The sequence below is a fragment of the Microcaecilia unicolor genome, chromosome 4, assembly GCF_901765095.1.
Source record: "Microcaecilia unicolor chromosome 4, aMicUni1.1, whole genome shotgun sequence".
NCBI lineage: Eukaryota > Metazoa > Chordata > Amphibia > Gymnophiona > Siphonopidae > Microcaecilia > Microcaecilia unicolor.
Window position 1 is genome coordinate 71856523 of NC_044034.1, and position 20614 is coordinate 71877136.

The window sequence follows — 20614 nt, forward strand, 5'->3', positions numbered from 1 at the left end:
AAAAATCTTTGAAAACATTTTTCTTCAACAAGGCTTACAATGAGAACCTATAGCCTTACCGAACCACCTCATCAATCCACGCAATTATGAACTCCCACCTTACATAACTATCCTAATCACTCCCTTCTTTCCTTTCTACTTCTTTACTTAATCGCCACACATCACTAACTGTACTCGACAAACTGAAATAACAATGCTATTAAAACTATGTAAGCCACTATGTAATTTAACAAAACTATGTAAGCCACATTGAGCCTGCAAATAGGTAGGAAAATGTGGGATACAAATGCAATAAATATAATATATATATATAATATTCCCATTCTTTGGAATACCTTGCCATTACAAATCAGACAAGAACAACACTACATGAAGTTTTGTACATTAGTGGTTATTCAAGAAGTATTTGGATAGAAAATAACCATTATGCTACTATTAATTTCTATTGTAAATGTAATAAATACAAAGAAAATAAAATACCCTTTTTATTGAACTAACAATAAAGTATTTGATTAGCTTTTGAATGCAATACCTTCTTCTTCAGATCAGAATGTAAATGTAAATAAAAAGAAGCACAAGACCCCACAAGAAAGGGATGTCGGAAAGACTTTATTAGAGATTCGACCTGAGCTGTGTTGTAACAGGGGTCTATAACTAAAAAAAATATGCATACAAACTAATTTAAAATCATATAAAAAATAAAAGAATCCATAATGATGACTAAGGGGCTCATTTTCAAAAGAGAAAATGACAAACGATGAGAATGATTAAAAGGGGCTCATTTTCAAAAGAGAAAAACGTCCTAAAAGTGGCATAAATCTGGATTTGGATGTTTTTCTCTCAAAAACGTCCAAATTGGTATTTTCTAAACCAATTTTTAGACGTTTTTCTATGAAGTCTGTCAGAAGTGCGTTCAAATCACAAGGGGGCGTTAAGGTCGGGATCTGGGCATTCCTAACACTTGGATGTTTTTCCTGCCATAATGGAACAAAACAAAAACATCCAGGGCTATAAGTTGGACATTTTGATCTAGACCTAGGTTTGGATGTTTCATCAATAATATGTCTGATTTACTGAAGATACTGTTTGCCTGGTATTGTTCATTTTTAAATTTTGTACTGTAATTGTTATTTTATTTTATGTGATTGTATTTGTAAACTGCTTTGGCACTAAGGTATAATAAGGTGGTATATAAATCCAATCTCTATACTCCAAAAGCAAGATTTTGCATTATTATTATTTTGTTGTTTAAAGTATTTATTTATTTTAAAAAAATTACATTCTACACTATCCTCCAACTTTAGGCAGATCACATCATATACATAATCAAAACATAAAAAACAATGCAGTGATAAAACAGCTCACATCAGCATCTCATCAAACATATCGCTAAACAGCAGCAAAAGCCTAAGTAAAAAGATATGCTTTCAAATATTTACAAAATTGAAAAAAATGAGACAATACTATGTCAATTAAAAGGTAATGAATTCATTCATTAATTGCTATATAAGCACAAACCTAGAGGAGAAAGATATCCAGTACTCATTTCCAAGCATCAGATACATTCTCAACTTTTCCCAACAAATTGATATCACTAATGTACAGCATTGGTAATAGCACAGAAAATAAATAACTTACCATTTTCTTTCCGCAACCGTGTTATAAACTTCTTTGGGGGTATCACGCCAACCTTTTTCTTCTGGGTGGCTATGCTGTGGAAGAGATCTGCTAGGCAAGTGAGTAGATTTTCCTTCTTTCTAGGCTGGCTCTTGTATGCTAGAACTTTTTCCCGAAATGGTCGGCAAAAATAAAGTGCTTGAAGAACAGAGTTGCAATAGCAGGTGTTCCCAAACTGGAAAGCAGAACAGGAAAAAGGAAACAAAAATACAAATATAAATTTTACTGCATTTTTTATATCACCGAAAATAGAATTAGCAGAAGATGGACAGGAAACCAGAAAATAGAGAAATTGGGACATGATGGAAAAATAAAATACCTAGACAACAAAGAGAAAAAAAAGTGTTTTGTTTTAAATTTATTAATTGGAATACGTTAGCTTTGGGAAACATGAATCACGGATGTCTTTGTATTGAGTTCAGTACAAAAGGAAACACATTTCTGTTTTTATTTCTCCAGTGTTGCAGTTAAGTTTGACATCATATTTCAATATTTTTCTTTATATTTCTATATCAAATTTGTGATCCCTTATTCTGTATTTGGTGAGGGTCCATCTGTGTTTTGCTTGTGACCGAAGTGTGGTATGTTGTTTGCATGTAATTTCTCTGTAGATAACTACAGCAATCATACTTGCTGTTTTATATGTAGTAGATGCAATGGCGTCTTGGGGCCCCCCTTTACCAAGCTGCGGCAAAAGGGAGCTAGTGCTGGCGTCGGTGCATGTTTTCCACGCGCACTGAGGCCCCCTTTTACTGCAGCTGGTAAAAGGGAAGTCTTGCTTTTCTACAGGAAATGGCGGCACTGCCCGATTACTGCCGGGTACACTCCTGCACTACAGAAATAAATAATGTTTCGTAGCGGCAGAAATGACGGCATGCTAGGGGTGGGAAGTACCGCCAGGCTGCTGTGGTAGCCCGGTGGTACTTCCTGTATAGCAAGCGGTAAGCCCGTGTTGGGCTTACCGCTGCTTAGTAAAAGGAGCCCTTAGGGCCCAGTGTAATATTTGTAGTGTTGCCTATAGACAGGTAGGATTCTTGCTGTTTAAATAACAGAATTAGTGATACTGTTGTATGACATGTATGTTCAATTAGGATTTTTTTTTCAGGTTTTGAACTATTTCACAATGTGCTTGGTGGTGCCATCGCTGGCTGCTGTGGGTACCTGAGGGGTACATGGACTGTCTGGGCTCTTAGAAGCATGCCAATGCTTTTTCTCTTTGCTGCCTCACTAACAATGCAAATTTTCTGCTTCCTTTTTATATTTCTCTTCGCTCTCTTACTTTTATTTATTGTAAACCACTCAGAAGGTTATTCAATTGGCATTAGCCTTCATTCACTCACTGAGGTGGAGAATCTCACTCTTTGGGATGGGACTTTAAGTTAGTCCACTTTAAAGGTTAATAAAAGGAGCACAATGCAACAGCTTTTTATTGGTGTAAGTAAAATACCTCTGAAAGCTTGTGAAAAATGTATTAAGTTAGTACATTTAAACAGGTATCAACTTCTTTTCCTTTTTTTTGTTGTTGTTATTTATTTATTTGGATTCATTTATCGCCTTTTTGAAGGAATTCACTCAAGGCAGTGTACAGTAAGAATAAATATTTATTAACTTCTTAAAAATACACAGGTCTATAAAACTCCAACATGTAATGATCCACACCAAATACCACCAAGTCTGGTGTAGCACACATATTTTTTTATGATTTTTAGGAGTTATGATTATAATCTGGGAACTTGTGAACTGGTTTTCTCTCACAAACTGCTGTCTCCCAACCATATGAATTATGTACTGCAGTCAGTACTCCTTAGCTAGGAGAGTTTTTCGTCTTGTAATCCACCATCTTGTACTCCACCTTGCAGCATACATGGCACCCTTCCCTTCCTATGTCGGTCATACAGCTTTGTTTTACACTTTTGCTTGTGGTCACACAACTCTGCCTCCTGTTCAAGTTTTCATCCAGTGATGCACAGCTGCATTACATTTCAGTTTAAGTACTGACTCAGGAATTTCTATTTTTCTGCTACATTAGGTAAGCCATGACTGATCTAAAACATCTCTTTGCACTTCCAACCATGTAATTTGATGACTACTAAAACAATAACCAAAAAGGTGAAATCTACCGCTCACAACATGAAAACGGAAGATATACTCTCAGTCTTTTCTTCTTGCATGATTCACCCACCCAGTGGCATAAATATTGAATTGTAACAATGCATTCAGATGGCAGGAGCTGCAATTCAACTTTATTTAGGGGCCCTTTTACTAAGCCGCGTAAGCGTCTATGCGCGCCCAATGGAGTTACTGCCCGACTACTGCGTGGCTCTTGTGGTAATTTCATTTTTGTGCGCATCTTGATATAAGCGTCTGAAAAATATTTTTTATTTTCGGGCGCATGTAACAGACACACGCCAAGTGGCATTTGGTGCACGTAGGTCTGCCTTGTTACCGTGCGAGTCTTTACTGCTAGGTCAATAGATGGTGGTAAGGTCTCAGACCCAAAATGGACACGCGGCAATTTTGATTTTGCCGCACGTCCATTTTTGTCAAAAAGAAAAAAAAAGGGCCTTTTTTTATAGGTGCGCTAAAAAATGGATTGGTGCACGCCCAAAATCCGCGCCTACACTACCACAAGCCATTTTTCAGTGTCCCTTAGTAAAAGGAACCCTTAAACACGGGTTCTTAGCTCTGGTTCTTCAAGGCCTTATTCTTCAATTATGCACAGGCAAATATATCAGTGATTATTAATTTGGGGTGTCTTGAAAATCAAACCTATCAGCAGCTCTCACCAAGAAGCTCTTTACTAAAAAAATGCCCACAAACTGTGGATCCATCTTCAGAGGACGTTTCAAGTTGCTTTTTGGCTCTGCACAACTTTCTCTTCTGCCAATCTCCTTTCTTTCAAGTCTGTGCCTTTCCCCCCAGTACACCATTTTAGTCCTTCAGACTACTCTGCATTTACTAACAAATTTTGTAAAAAAATATCCAAGGTTTGTAAAACAAATTATTTGCTCCATTTGGAAGACGATTCTTGCAACTGAATTTCAAATGGAGGCATGAAAATGTGGACCTATTTGGCTGCAGAGACTTAAGAGTGAAGCTGAGAACTGCTGAGTACTTCCAATACTTTTCCACCTCTTTCAGAAAGGAAACAAAAGGATACAGTCTGTTCAACAGTTTGGACCCTGGAAGGACTCTATCCAGGGCCTCCCACTCTGCCAGCATAATGCAGGAGAGCGCTATAAAGGGGACAGAGCATGGAGGTTCTTGAAAAGTTCTCAATAGGCCATGCCCCCATTTAAAGGCTCAGCCAAAGAGGCTGAGGGCATCCAAAACCAAATCAATAAGGCGGGAAAGGTAGTCCTGCTGAGAAAGCTAGATAAGAGGGGAGTGCTTCTCTTGCTCCTCCTACTCCTGAGGGTGGCTCTGCTTCCGAACCCAAGTCAGGGAAGAATGTGTGGTTCTGCTTCTGAACCAAAGTCAGGGAAGCATGGGGGTCCATGAGCCCCCCCCCCCCCCATCAGTCTCAGTGGATTGGGGAACTCCTAAGACGCAGTCCCCTCTGCATCATTTGGCCCCTGGAGAGCCCCCCCTTGTGGATGGAGTCAGCCTCCACCGGCTGTGCTTGCTTAAATAGCAGGACCACTTGTTGAAGGCACACTGGGCTCTGCCCAAATGCTTTATTAGTTTTCTCTTAGTCAAGGAATACCATGCTACCACACCAATTTTGAAAAAGAATTGCAGTAGATTTTCCATCATATATATGTCCTGTGATTTTTTTTTAAAGCATAATGCAGCTTAGCAACCAAATATTTGATGTACTCCACTGTGGATCTTTAGCACTTTTAGATTTCAAAAGGTCACTCCAAACTCACAGATTTCACTATTTTATGATTACTGCAGATAAGAAACATCTATTGATATGAGTCATCCTCTTCTCTTATGTCAAAGAGCTTGATTTGCTAGCATTTTTAAGATAATCTAAATCCACCATAAAAAAAAAAAAGAATTGTCACAGTTGAATGTGAGGCATTTAACTGTCTCCAATTTACTGACAGCAGGAACCCGATTTTTTAAAAGACAAGCAGTTCTTTTCAAACACAAGCGGTAAATTTTGTTACTTTATGTTTTTTTATGTATGTATGCATATCGATCAATAGATAGATAGACAGACAGACTTCTTTTTGGTAAAGGAGAGATTTCACAAATTGTTTAATTCTATTTGTTTTTGATAGCTCCTAAGATGAATTTCTCCCCCTTCCTTCTTTTCCACAGCATTTCCCGTCTTTCAATCCTTAATCCTTTCTCACCACTGTTGTGGTCTGCTGTTCTGTCTCCCCGAGATGTGCTATGGCCTTTATAGGTAGCACAAAATGCAGTTGCGAGAGTTTTACTTGGGGCTAATTGCTTTGCGTTCACAACACCCCTTTTTATATTCACTGCATTGGCTTCCCATAACATGGAAAATCAAATTAAACCTTGCCACTAGTACACAAAGTGGAATGAAGCTCACATTATCATAGACAACCCAATGCAATATCAAAATCTCAAATTCCACTACAAGAGGAACAGTTCTGTGAGTATTACAACAAAAGAAGACTAGGAAGCATACAAGATCTTACAATCAAACTACAGTAACAATTAATAAGATCACATTGCCTCTCAATGAAGAATCTTCTTAAAGCCAGGAATGTTTTCAAAAACTCACATAACAGGTTTCTGATCTAATGGCAAAAGGAAGAGTATCCAACATGTAGCTGCTTGATAGAGAAATGTAGAAGTGTACAGTCTCTCTTAACTCTCAAAGACTTTGTAGATGGAAAATGTAATAGCAAAAAATGTGCTACGTTTTGATCTATAGAGGGCAATATTACAAAACGAGTCAAGTATCCGGGGGCTAAACCAAAGTTGATCTTAAATATCATAGTACATATTTTAAACCAACAACGTGCTGTTACAGGGAGCTAGTGCAATCTTATCAGTAAGGGGATCACTCCGTCATACTGACCTGCATTTCACAGTAACCTTGCTGTTGTATTTTGCAAAATCTGCAAGTGTTTCAGTTAAGTAAATTACGGTAATCCAATTGTGGCAATATGAGTACTTGAGTGACAGTTTTTAAATGGTCAAAAAGGAAATTTTTTAACACAACGTAATTGTCGATGCTTAAACTTTTCGAACCACATTCATGGACAGATAAGATTCTAGAACCATTCCCAGGGCCCTTAGTGAAGATTCAAGAGGAAACTTCTTATTTTGAAACATAAGCATGTTACAGTCAGCTTCTAAAGAAGGGGCTTTCGTGCAGAATATCTTAGTTTTATCTGCATCCAACCTTAACCGATAGTAACAAGACCACTGCTCAACCCTCTCAAAGCAAACGTCAAGTTGAGTCTTGGCCTCATGAAGAGACGAACAAAAATGCATCAACAAGGTAATATCATCTGCATAGGTGTAAAGACTTATGTCCAGGGAAAGCAGATACTTTTCCAAAGTTGACATTAATAGATTAAAGAGAAGAGTGAGCGGTGAACCCCAAGGCACGCCACACTCCATCTTCCAGGAGTCAGAGAACATGTTATTCAGTCTAACCCTGTATGACCTTTTTAAAACTACCAACCATCATGGGTTTTAAGGTCTAGGTTCAGGTTTATTAGATGTTCCATCTTACTGGCAGGTCCATCTAAGTAAAACTAGAGAAGGTGTGTTTTCTGTTGCTGCTCCAATAATGTGGAATGTTTTGCCTACGTAACTGCACATGCTAACTGATGTAATCACATTTACAAAACAGCTTAAAAGGTTTTATATGCCACACAATGGTTCTTAATAGGAAGCCAGTGCAAAGATTTCAACAAAGGAGTGCAATGATTGAAGCAGGACAGTAATACCTAAGTATTTAAAGGAATCTAACATTTTTATCAAGAAACCTCGGATCGTGGGACAGAGGGCAAGTACTGGAGAGAATCTTGTTAACCAAAGTGCTACTGGTTCACTCTGCTAACCGTGTTACCAGTAGTGTTCCCTAGTATTTGTTGTACTTTGTATTGCTAATAAAATAGACGTATCAAAAAGAACTACAGAACTGTCTTCACTAACTTTCAAAACATCTGAGACCTTACAACAGTCATACGTGAATGATAAACCCATTCACACAAATCCATCGATCTCGAACACTCTTATGTTCTGCACAACGAGGCGTATAGCTGCCTGTTTCTCAGCTTAGTGAATTTCTGATTGCATTTACTTAGCTCAGTATAGTAATTAGAACTATTTTTTACAGCTGGCTGGTGCTCAGAGGCAGTACACTGTTCCTTGCTATGCAGAGAGTCTATCCAGTTCAATCCTCATTGGGTCTTTTCTGTTCCCCAGGTCAGCTGAGGCTGGAGATGTTGTACAGGCAACAGTTGCAACTCTCAGAAGGGAGGGAGTAGGTTACCCCAAGATTCTATATATGGCGCCTACAGGCGCAGAATTCCATATGCAGTTTCCATTTCTGCATATAACTTAATAGGTTAATTGGCTCTTAATTGATGCTAAAGGTCAGTCAATTGACCTTTACAAGCATTACTTGGAGCCAATTAGTAGTTATGTGCAGAAATGCCTTATACCCTATTCTATAACCCCAAGCCTAAATTTCCAACTCCAAAGTAGGCGTGTACATGGAAGGGGCATAAGTAGATCAGAGGTGTGCCAGGAAATTAGGCACGTTGTTATAGAATACTATCATTACCATGCCTACGCTTAAAGTTAGGCGCAAGAATGTGGACTTAAGCTAGTAGTCTACAAAGCCTTTATAGAAATCACACTTAGTGTGCATCATCCCGGCACTTAATTTTGGACGACCATTACCGAATTCTCCCCTTATGACTAAAGGTGGCTCCTAGTGGCTGAATTGAAGGCTCGACAGAAGCTCTTTCTGGGACCTAGCAAACAGAAGTCTTGAATTTGGCTATTACATATTACTCTCTCTCCTTAAAACATGCTCTTTAATTAAATGGTGACCATCAAATTTCCAAACATGGAGCATGAATTAAGTAGGGCCCTATTTACAGGCACCCCCTGAAAGCAGTCTATGCACAGAAATTGACTATCACTGTTAGTTTTCTGGTCTGAAATATACGGTTTTGTAAAAGTAAAGTAGAAACTTGTGTCTGAAAAAGCAGATAGTGCAATACAATTGCTATACACTATTCTGATTTTAAAAAATGTTCAAAATGAAAAACCAAGAAATTGGATACAAACATAGAATATCATAAAAAAACAACTTAAGATTACAACATATAATAACGTAGAAAATCAGAAATATGCAAACCCCTAACAAGTCACAAATCAAAAACTCAAATGTCAAAAAACATTGTGAAGTCAAGCAGGTAAAATATACAACTATACTAATGTATTCCTAGAATCTATTTGCTTTAGTGTTGATAGTTTCTTTTTTTCCAGTTCACATAAGGCTTTTACTTGAACATTTGTCACCTAAAGTTGTTTCTTCAGTTTAGTAAATTTTTCTTTAATGAAAGAATATTTTTCTGGATTACTGTTCTCTTTACTTTCTCCAACAAAATTAACTTTCTTCCTACCTCTAAAAGAGGAATTCTCTTTTTCCTACATATATATATATGTCAAATATTTGTAGGCAATACATTTTTAATTGGATGATTTTAATACATTTGTGACTAGCTTTTCAGCACTATACTCCCTTTCATTATTAGGGCAACATAAAATATTTAAGTCAAGTCTGTCCAATAAAAGGTCTCTTTTGAAATTTGAAGGTTTACCTTTGCTTCATTATAGCCACGAGGACTAAAATAGCATCACATTATTTCATTTTTGGTTAATTCAAAACTTATGCATGTTTTATTCTACTCATGCATCATTTCTTTAAAATCTCTTCTGACATCTCCCTGACAAGCTGCATGCTATTTATGTTTAAGATGGCATTAACTTATTTTGATATTATCATCTCCCTCAGAATGCTAAATGCTCTACTGCGGGCAATTAGTATTGTTTTAATTCTTAGTGATGTAAATGATTCAGTAATGAGCTGTCTGCATGCGAGGTTAATGTGCAGGGCAAGATGAAGTCAACTTCCAGGCAGCACACAGCTCCCTTACTGTGTTAGTCACAGGCTACGCACTGCTAAATCAATTCCTGAGAGGTTCAGGAAAAGCCTCCTAATGTGATGAGGAGGGGGATATGTCATTTACTGTTTTACTTTCTCTAGATAGAACATACTGGACAAGTTCATGGAGAAGAGCCCATAAGAAGTTATTAACTAGGTAAGCTAGAAAAAGCCCTCGCTTATCCTGGGCTTAATAAACCTTGGTTTGACTCGGCATAATTTTCCTTATATTCTTTTGTACCTCCTAGCGTAATGTGCATTTCTACCTTAGAAGAAGGAAGCAAAAATCATACTCATGTAGGAATTTTTTTTTAGTACTCTTCATCTTTGATTCTATTAAAAATTACATCCCCCTTATCAGATCAAGGTTGGTTCCAATAGGGTAAATGCTAGGAGCATGCTTCATTTTCACCCCTCCCAATTTTCAACCTGATCAGTTATCTTGTATGGAAATTACTCCAGGCAGATGGATGTTGTATGTCATGATCTGGTACTCAACCTTATTTGAAAAGTGATAAAAATGGATACATTAAATGAAAACTGAAATAGTACAGATGGATCCCTTTATTAGGATAATAAATTAACAAGCTTTCAAGAATAGAGAGGGACATGACATCAAAAAGAGTGGACAATCACATGAGATATCGGGCCAGGCAGCACAAACGTGCTTTATCAAAGAGTATCTGTGTCGAGTCATTAATAAAAATGATCTGTTCTTGATTCAACTGTCTCGGTCTCTGAAGTTCTTGGTCCACTTCCCACTTCTCTCTGCACCTTGTTGGATTCCGTGTGACTTCGTTGTCCATCCACCTAGGTAGATTTTTCTTCCTTATCAAAGAGTAAAGCACAAGGGCTCCATGCAGGCTAGAAACATTGTAAGAGAGGTTACCACCCCCTCCTTTCCTCCACCCACCACAACCCCCAGAATGGCCTGGGGTATTGCTTAGCAACAGGGCTGACTAAAGACCATTTGACCATTTTCAGACAATGAAGGGACTTTAGTAGCTCCTAAAAAACAAACAAACAAACACTTTCATATTAAAACATCTGTCATCCCAACATACTCTCTTGGTTTTCTTTTTATATTTCATATTTATGCCGACCTCTTTCCAATTTTCTCTTACACTTGCCAAACAAAACTACTTCAAGCTGAGAAATCACTTGCCACAGAGGCCCTGGAGCTGGCCAGGAATAGGTCACTGGAAACTTTGGCAAGGGCTGTTTCTGTGGAAGGCAGAGGATGAAAACCAGATTGTAGTGGATCATGAATAGCTTGAACTCAAAGAAAATCAAGACACCTGTGGTGAACAGCACCCAACTCCTCAGGTGTATTTTCCCTGCTGTCATTCTCCCATATGTGACATTTTCAATCTATGTCTTTCTACTGTAACTTTCTCATGTCAGTTAACCAGGAGCGCACAAGGGTGCCCACTATTTACACAGACATATGGGATTCCTAACCCAATAACAGAAGAGAGCCTCAACAAAATCCTAAGAGGCTTTCGACCAACTACCTGTTTCCCTCAAGTCCTGCCCATCAAAGATAGTGTAGCAGGCAAACACGCAAGCAAGCAAAGGCCTCATAGAAGAGGGCCATAAAAGTTGTGAACTCCTCTCTTTCTAATGGGCAACCAGCAATAGCATTAAAAAAGGTCAGTATTGTGTCCTTTGATACAGAAAAACAACCTTGACCAGGACAAATTTGAAAGTTACTAGCCAGTATCTAAGTCCCATTTCTAAGAAAAAAAAACTTATAGAACAAACAATCTGTGATCAACTCAAGAACTGGCTAGAAAACAAACTGGCTAGACCTATGTCAAGCCGAATTTAGACCTGGTTATGGAATGGAAACAGCCCTCATATCTCAACTAGATCTTCTCAGAAACTTATACTGAAGATTTGCCTCGGTGTTAGTATTGCTGGATTTCTCTACAGCTTTTGACACTGTGGATTAGGGCTGTATCAAATATTCATATTCGATTTGGCACCAAATACATTATTTGTATTTGGCTGAATAGTGATTTAAATTTGAATACAAATAATCCGGGGCTCTACCCTGCTAAATCCTACTGAAATAAACACTTGATCTCTGATTTCACATTTCTTCTTTTATTATTTGTTTTGCTAAAGCTCAATGCCCATTTTTTATATTCAGCTGAATAATATTTTTCATTATTCGTATTTGATCGAATAGTAAAATATGCTATTTGGTACAGCTCTACTGCGGACACAGTATCATGCCAGCATGTCTGGCAGAAACAGACATCAGTGACACAGTACTTGTTTGGTTCAGATCCTATCAGGTAGGTAACTGTCCATACTGTTCGGTAGTACCTCATCGCCCATTAAGGGTGCCAAACTCTGGGGTACTATCGCCTATTCTGTTCAATATCTACCTCGAGCTGATTCGGTCAATGGACAGTCAGTTCGACATCTACTTGTATGACATACAGCTACTCATACCCAATAAGCCAGACTTACCTTCAGTCTTGAATAAACTGAATACCTGTTTAACAGCAATAAGAATGAGCTAAAACAAACAACTCTGCCCGAACCCAGACAAAACTGAGCTCTTGTGGGTCCCTAACACAAGGGGCACATACCAGACATCAAAATCTCTTTTGGGCGATACAACCCACCCCCCACCCCCTGAAATCACAAGTCAGGAACCTTGGTTACAGCTAGACTCAAATACTGATTCCTCAAATCTAAGCAAACTGCAAGAGCTGCTATATTTGCAAAACTTGTGCTGCTTCTGTCCATGCATTGAGAAGGCAAGTTTTTGTCACTGTGGTTCTTGTTATGATAAAATCTAGCCTGGATTACTGTAATGCACTCCTACACTGGTCTGACTATAAAGGGTTTGCACCAGCTCCAACTGATAGGTTGAAATGATATGACCACAACACATCATTTCTGTAAAAACTTCACTGTTTACCAATGCAATACAGGGCTATATTTAAAACTCTATGATCAGTCTTCATGCCCTTAAAGGAAATGGGCCAGAGTACTTGAAGAACAGGATCACCCTCTACATACACCTTCAAGGTTGCTAAGGTTCTCCCAAAGAATATACCTAACCATACCCTTTCCAAATGGTATCACATGCTGTGACACCCACCAGCGAGAGCCTTCTTTGGAGTAGCCCCCACACTTTGAAATGCACTTTCTGAAAGGCTTCCCTCGACTATCTCTACTTCGGGCAACAGGTGACAGCTTGACTCTTCTCCCAAGTCTTTCATGGAAGAAGCAACTAATTTTGCTAGTCACATACAAGGACTAACAGTGGTCTGCACAAACTGTCGCAAGACTTCCTTATATACTTCTACACTAGCTGAGATTATAGTCATGCACCTTTCTGACTTCATATGTAACTTTAAGCTAGTCCATTTATTTTCTGACCCCTGTTACTTTATCTTATCCATGTGTTTCAGCTTTGCTTACACCTTTATTGGTTTATTGTGTATTGTGTTGACATTGTAAGTAGCATACTATGCGGCTTATTTTCGAAAGAGAAAAACATCCAAGAAGTTTCATAAAGCACCATTTGGATGGATTTTTTCTCAGTATTTTCATAACCTGTTTTGCATGAGTTCATTTATGCATCTCATCTGGAATGCGTCCAGATCACAAGGGGTCATGTCGGGGGTGTTTTGAAGGTGTGGTTAGGGCATGCCTAACACTTGGAAATTTTACAGCCATAATGGAACAAAACCAAAATGTCTAGGGCGAAAATTTCAATATTTTGGTCTAGATCTGTTTTTCTAACGAATAAGACACAAAAAGGTGCCCTGAGTGACCAGATGGCCACTGGAAGGATTCTCAGAATGACCTCCCCCTTACTCCCCCAGTGTTCAATCACCCCCTCTCACCCCCAAAGAATGTGAATAAAAATAGTACTCAATAGCTTCTATGACAGTCTCAGATGTTATTTACCAGGTCCATTAGAGCAGCATGCAAGTCCCTGGAATAGTCTAGTGGTGGGTGCAGTGCACTATAGACTGGTAGACCTCCTCTTACCTGTTATACCTCTGGTGGAAACTGTGAGCCCTCCAAAACTCCCCAGAAACCTACTGTACTCACATATAGGTGCCCCTTTCACACATAAGGGCTATTGTAGTGGTATAGAGTTGGGGTTAGTAAGTTTTGGGTGGGTTTTGGAGGGCTCAGAAGACAAGATAAGGGAGCAATGGTGAGATGCCCCCTAGAGTACACACACTGCTCTCCTGGGATATCTGGGGGAGCAGACTGCTAAAAATGCTGGCACCTCCTACATCTCAATGTCTTGGTTTTGGGCATTTTTAACTTTTGTACTTTTTTTCCCCAAAAGTGGCCTAAAAAGATAAGCGCACAAAGCATAGAACCTTATTCAAAAAGGTATTTTTGGAAAAAAAACAGATGGATGTTTTTCTTTTTTTCAAATATGGGCATATTTCCTATTTCGATTTGGTATGTTTAGCACAAAACGTCCAAAGTCCGACTTAGAGCACTATTGAAAATGCCCTATATCTTATCACATACTGTTATTTGAATATATATATATTTTTTACTGCTGTAATTGTCTATTGCCTCTGCTCAACTTATTCTTACTGTACACTGCCTTGGGTGGATTTCTTTAAAAAAAAAAGCGATAAATAAATCTTAATACATACATACATCTAATTAATCTCTTCTTGCCACCTTCCAACATGCTGTAAATATACCATTCCTTCAAATACCCTGACTGGACCCTCCCCTCTTTTTCACGTCCAAACTGCTCAAACATGCTCCACTATCTTGACTTTCTCTCTGCTCAAGGCATTCTCAATCCACTCCATTTCAAAGAAACAGGCTTTGCAAAAGTCTCCAATGACCTGTGTGGATCTGGAAAACTTAAGGTTAACAATTATGCCTTAAAATTGTAAGAAATTGCCTTCAGAGTTGTTAAGAAGATGCAAGTCTCAGTAGTTCTCACCAGACATTAGGAAAAGGGTCTGTACTTGATTAGTGTGTGAACAGAATTGTTTCTGAATTTACACTAATGAGGGGGCTCCAAGATGGAGGAAGGAGAATAACTTTAAAGTAAAATGTGTTTCTCTCTAGTCAAAGAATTACTATTGAAAACTATTTTTCTTCTCTACTTCTCAAGCTGCAAATATTAATTTAGACTAAAGAAGTAGTCTGTAGTTGTTAAACTTCCCTCTTCAATAGCTGAGAAATACCATGTACTAGACATGTTCCCCTGCTGAAAACACATCTACATCCTGCCTGTAACTCAAAGACCCCTGGTCCTTTGTATTTTTGCTGTCCATGAATAGGATTAATTATCTCATCTGTAGTTTCAGAACTATAAATATAAACATTTGCACTATTAGATTTGGGGAGACTTAGAAGCAGAGAAATGTCTCCGCTCATCTTTCCCCTTGTTAACAATATACCTTATGCAATTCTAAAATAAAAAGACCTGTTTCACTGACTACTTGTAGATTGTATTTTATTCTTCAGAATCTACTTCCGTCACCTGTTCATGGTTAAAGCTAGAGACCTTTAGTCTGGTCATCCTCCTTGACCTATCTGCCAATTTTGCCACTTAAACCACCATCTACTCTTTGATACTCTGTTCTCCCTGAGATTTTGAAAGATTGTCCTGCCTCTCCTACTATACCTTAAACATGTTCTCTGGTGAATCTTTCTCTACAGCTATCCACTATCAATTGGTGTGCCTCGGGGCTCTGTCCTGGGTCCTTTTCTGTTCTCCATCATCTATACTTATTTTCTTGGTGCTCTGATCTTTTCCCATGGCTTTCAGTACCATCTTTATGCTGACAACAAACAGATCCGTTACTCTATCCCAGAAATTTCAGGAATGTGGTCTCAAACCTCAACCTACTTATTTATCACTGTCACCGGGATGTCTCACTACTAACTTGAACCCAACTTGACTGTGACAGATCGCCTTATCATCCCCTCTAAACTCAATTCTCCAACCCCCTCCATTTCTGTGGAGAACACAGTCACTCCCCCCCCGTCCTCTAGGCCCATAACCATAGGGGGTTTAGATTCCATGCTCTCATTTACACACATCCATGTCATTTCTTTCTCTGAATAAAATTAAATTGTGGATCACCTAACAGCACATATGGACCAAATAATTAAAAAATGATAAAACCCATAGGGAGTGATGTCATCTACGCATCACCTGGTCACCCATGTGTTTGTCACCAGCAAACTGGTGCTTGCTGTGGCTTGGAAGCAACCTATTTTGCCAGGACTTCGTGTGATTCTACGCGAGTTGGACTACATTTATCTGATGTCTAAATTAACAGCTTTACATACTGATCACTTGTTGACTTATCATAGCATTTGGGACCCCTATATGAAGTGGTCTTCTTGTCCTGACTCCTCTCTGTTTACCCTATAATAGGTGGAATATTGAAAGGGGGGGATCTTGAGAGGATATCTGTATAGTTTCAATGCATCATATCCATTTTGACATTTAAAAAATGATAAATGTGGGATCACTTATAAGATTCAAATTACACCAGCTGTGTCAAATTATACTACGGTGGATACTGTTCTAATCATTGCTCCATTCAAAGATGTGTGTAAATTATGTCATTTATCTTTTTGTGAATCCACTTCCAAACACATTGAAGCTGAAACATTAAATAGGAAATGCTTTTCAAATGCCAAAACAATCACAACAGTCCATAAATTACAGAACAGAGAAATCTTTACAGAAGGAATACACTTTCTTATCTCTGAAATGGTAAGATTGAAAGGCTTAACAAAAATTTAATGTACCTACAGAAAAAATGTACAAAGTATGGAAATTCTGAATCCCAATGTCAGTATTGTGTTGTGACCATTACTGCCTGTTTCAAACGAAGAATCAATGAAACATCTATTTTTAAAACTGGCGCCAATTTTGGGTCCCTTTCAGGAATGGTGAAGGAGTAAACTGTTTCTTTAAAACCTCATTTGAAAAACATTTTACCCCACATTAGGCAGAAATGACATGGATTAGAGCAGTTGATGACTGGTGGATTCATTGGTTATTTTTTCTTTTCTTCTTATCTTTCTATATTATCAAAATCTAGTCCTTCCTTTCTGAACATATTACCAGAACTCTTATCCACTCTCTCAGTAGCTCCTTCTTAGACTACAGTGGCCAACACCTCACTAAACCATCTCTCCACACCAGTCTGTCCAAAATATCTTTTGCAAGTTTCACCGCATCCTTGTAATCCCTTCTTTGAGAACATGTTAGCGTACTACTAATGGTGCTAATACAGCATTAGCGCCATATCGCTGCAGAGGCTAAAAGTGCTTTAGGGTTTGTCGGAGATGCCATTTCAGCAGACCTGTTTACGGGGGGGGGGTGTTGACATCTACTACTGAAGTAAAACTTGGAGCTCTTGAGGAATTTTTGCAGTGAGACCAGTCTGAGGAAGAGCGTCAGTTAATGAGGAGGGAGCATCCAGCATGTCTACAGAGTTTTCTAAATCCCCCTATTTGTTTCTGCATATAGTTCAAGCTCCTCCTACTCACCTATTCATATTTTCATCCTGTAGCTCATCACTACCTCCCCCCCCCTATCTTCCTACATACTTACTCCTGCTCATGAACTCCACTCATTAGGCAAGTCACTTATTACTGCCCCTTGTCCTCCACCATCAATTCTCTATTACAGTTTCTACCTTGCGGCACCACATCCCTGGAACAGACTTCCCAAGTCAGAGAAAGATCACGACACACTAAGCATATTCAGATCCAGGCTAGAACCCATTTTTTTAAGGCTGCTTTCACGGCCCCTTTACAAAGGCACGCTAATGATTAGCACATGCTAAAAGCGCTAACGCGCCTTTGTAAAAAAAAAAAAACCCTTAATTCTTTATTCCCAATTTGCCTTCTCACAGCCTAGTTGATCCATTTTTTAACAAATGAATGTCCAAGATACAAGGTTGGCCATAGGTGTATTTAGACTATTTACCTTTTTTTTGGTGGTGGGGGGGAAGAGGTAAAGAGCAAGGAAGTAATAGTAGTGTGGGAAGGGGGACCAATTCAGCATTACACCTGCAACATTGGGGGAGGGGAGGCAGAGCCCCCTCACGCCTGGTTTAATCATTAGGTAGACAGTGACTTAGGGCAGAAGCTTCTGGGGCATCAAAGAGCAGCAGCAATCAAAGCAAAACAACAGAGCCTGACAGCCACACAAACTCACGGAAGACAGAAATTATGACAGACACAGTTATATTCATATATATTTTGAAAAGCAGATTACCTAAACACACAAATTCGGTATTGCAAACGAATGCAGCTGTGCTCGTTTAAATACAGAAAAACCCGTGCAAGGATATACAGCTGGAAGAGGACTTATAAAAATGTGTGGCATGTACACATTCTCTCCAGTGTTGCAAAAATAGATTCTAACAAAACAATAATAGATTGCATGGCAGAAAGATTCCCATTCATTCTCAAATTTGAGCAGCAGAAACACTGTGAAAAATAATCTACAATTGTATAATAATTTAAACAAAAAAAAAAAAAAAACAAGGTTCAAAGCTTGTGATACCACTCCTATTATGTAAATGGTTTTCCAACACAATAAGTGAATGAAACTAGATCTGATGATGTTTAAAACTTACGTTAACTAAACCAAAATAGTGCTCATTGACTGGAAACTGTTCTGGCCCAATCTCTTTCTCCAAAGCAGAGGCATTGGCGCCCTAGAAAAAGAAACATAATATCTTAGCATCTGTTCATACGGTTTTGTTATATACCTCATTCAAGATTACATAAGCAAAACAAATACTATTTATTCTTATGGTAAATAGCAAATTATGAAAATTATAAGTAGGAAGCACTCTCCTCTAAAGAGGATGTCAGTAGCATGCAACATATAGTTAGAGATCTTTGCAACACAGTAGAGTAGATAAAGACCAATGCATAAAAAAAAACCCAAACCCTCAAAAATACAGGACCTAGATCATACAGATGCCTTTTTACTAAAGGGTTGATGCTCGGCAACAGGCTTGCCGCATGCCAATCTGGAAATATTGCCGGGCAACCACAGGAGCCAGGCAGTAGTTCCCTCCCCCAGCGTTCGCCATTTCAGACGCTACAAAAATATTTTCTATTTTCGTGGTGCCAGTGTTTACCTAGTGGTAATCGGTTACCACTGAATTAGTGGGGGAGCCCTACCGCCACCTCAGTGGGCTGCGGTAAGTGCTGCCCCCTGAAATGGCCGCATGGCAAATGGTTCACTTACCGCACTGCCATTTCTTCTCAAGAAAAAAAGACAGGCTTTTATCCGTTGTGATGTAAGGGGGCCTCAGCACACATCAAAAACACGTACTGACGCTAGCGCAGGCCCCCTACCACAGCTTAGTAACAGGACCCCACAATGTATACCAAAAAAACCCCTCCAAATATGGCTAAACATAAAAATACTTGTATTCCAAAACATCAAAACAACGATGACAATTAAGGGATCATCAGAAAATACTTGCACACCCTAACGCAAAACTTGCTCAGGTGATCACTTTTCAGTCATTTGTATTAAATAATACACCATCCCTCTAAATCATGCTCAAGTCAAAGTTTTCAAAAAGGTGTCTGTAAAAACATACTGTTATGTATCCTCACAGTTCTCTTCTGCAATGTTCAGCAATACTCCACATCAACAGAACTACAAAATTCAGTAAAAAAAAAAAAGTACTTGTCTTTGAAGTGCAACGTCAGCAGCATCTCCAAAGTCTCTCAACACCAGAGGGAGTGATAAAGTGCCATTCTGCCATGAAAGCAAACTTGCTGGCAACAAATGCTGAAGGAACATTTTGAACATTTAGCTGTCCTTCAACTCAAATCCCTGACAGAGACTCTCGAAACCCATGCATAGACGTATGACAGAGAAAAGTTAACTAGTACGGAGAGGCTTTGGAGATAACACTTGCATATCAAAAATATGTGCTTTACTTTTGTAGTTTCATTGATGCAGAGAGTGCTGCTGCACATTGCATAAGTAACCTATGATGATACGTTTATTTTTGTAGATTTATTTTTTACAACTTTGAGTTGAACATGATTTAGAGGAATGCTGTATTATTATTTAATGCTAGTAAAAAAAGGCCCGTTTCTGACACAAATGAAATGGAGCAAGGTTTTCCTCGGAGTGTGTATGTTTGAGAGAGAGAGAGAGAGAGAGACTGGGTGCGAGTGTGTCTGTGAGAGAGAGTGAGACTGGGTGTGAGTGTGTCTGTGAGAGAAAAGAGTGTGTGTATGAGAATGAGAGTGTGTGCCAGGGGCCCCCCTCCCTCCCTCCCTTCCTTCCCCCCTCCCTCCCAGTTCAAGGGTCGTTCCCTCCCAACCTCCCTCCGACTTTCAGGGTTGTTCCCTTCCTCCCTCCCTCCGACTTTCAGGGTCATCCCCCCCCTCCCTCCCTCCCTCCTTCCGACTTTCAGGGTCCCCCCTCCCTGTTTCAGAGTCCCTCCCTCCAAGTTTCTGGGTCCCTCCCTCCCTCCCTCCAGAGTTGTGGCGGTTGCCCACACACCCTCCCATGGGGCCCGGAGGGGCAGCCGCGGCCGTTGCCTGCTTTCCTCCTCTGCAGCGCCGCTCCGACTCCTGAGGTCCCCCCCTCCCCCGCACCCAGCGCAGAAATGTGCAAGCGCACCTCCTCGGCACAGCAGCATGCTCTCCGTGGCTCTGTCCCCTCCACTCACGCCCAAGGAGGACTCCGACCTTTCTATCCCTGCCACTGGTCGCGACGCTCTCAGCTACTCCACCTCTCAACGCTTCTGTTTCTGTTTCAAGCACCGCCTCCGCCCGTGCCCTGCCCTT

The 20614-nt window shown here is 39.4% G+C and overlaps 1 protein-coding gene across 1 annotated transcript in view; it reads right to left on the bottom strand.

Moving 5' to 3' along the window:
* Positions 1 to 20614, bottom strand: part of USP12 (ubiquitin specific peptidase 12) — a 125423-nt gene that overhangs the window by 39749 nt on the left and 65060 nt on the right. The window contains exons 4-5 of the mRNA XM_030202397.1: positions 18424 to 18504; positions 1639 to 1852 (exon numbers count right to left, since the gene is read on the bottom strand). Coding sequence (XP_030058257.1) covers positions 1639 to 1852; positions 18424 to 18504 — 295 coding nt within the window. The remainder of the gene's footprint in view (positions 1 to 1638; positions 1853 to 18423; positions 18505 to 20614) is intronic.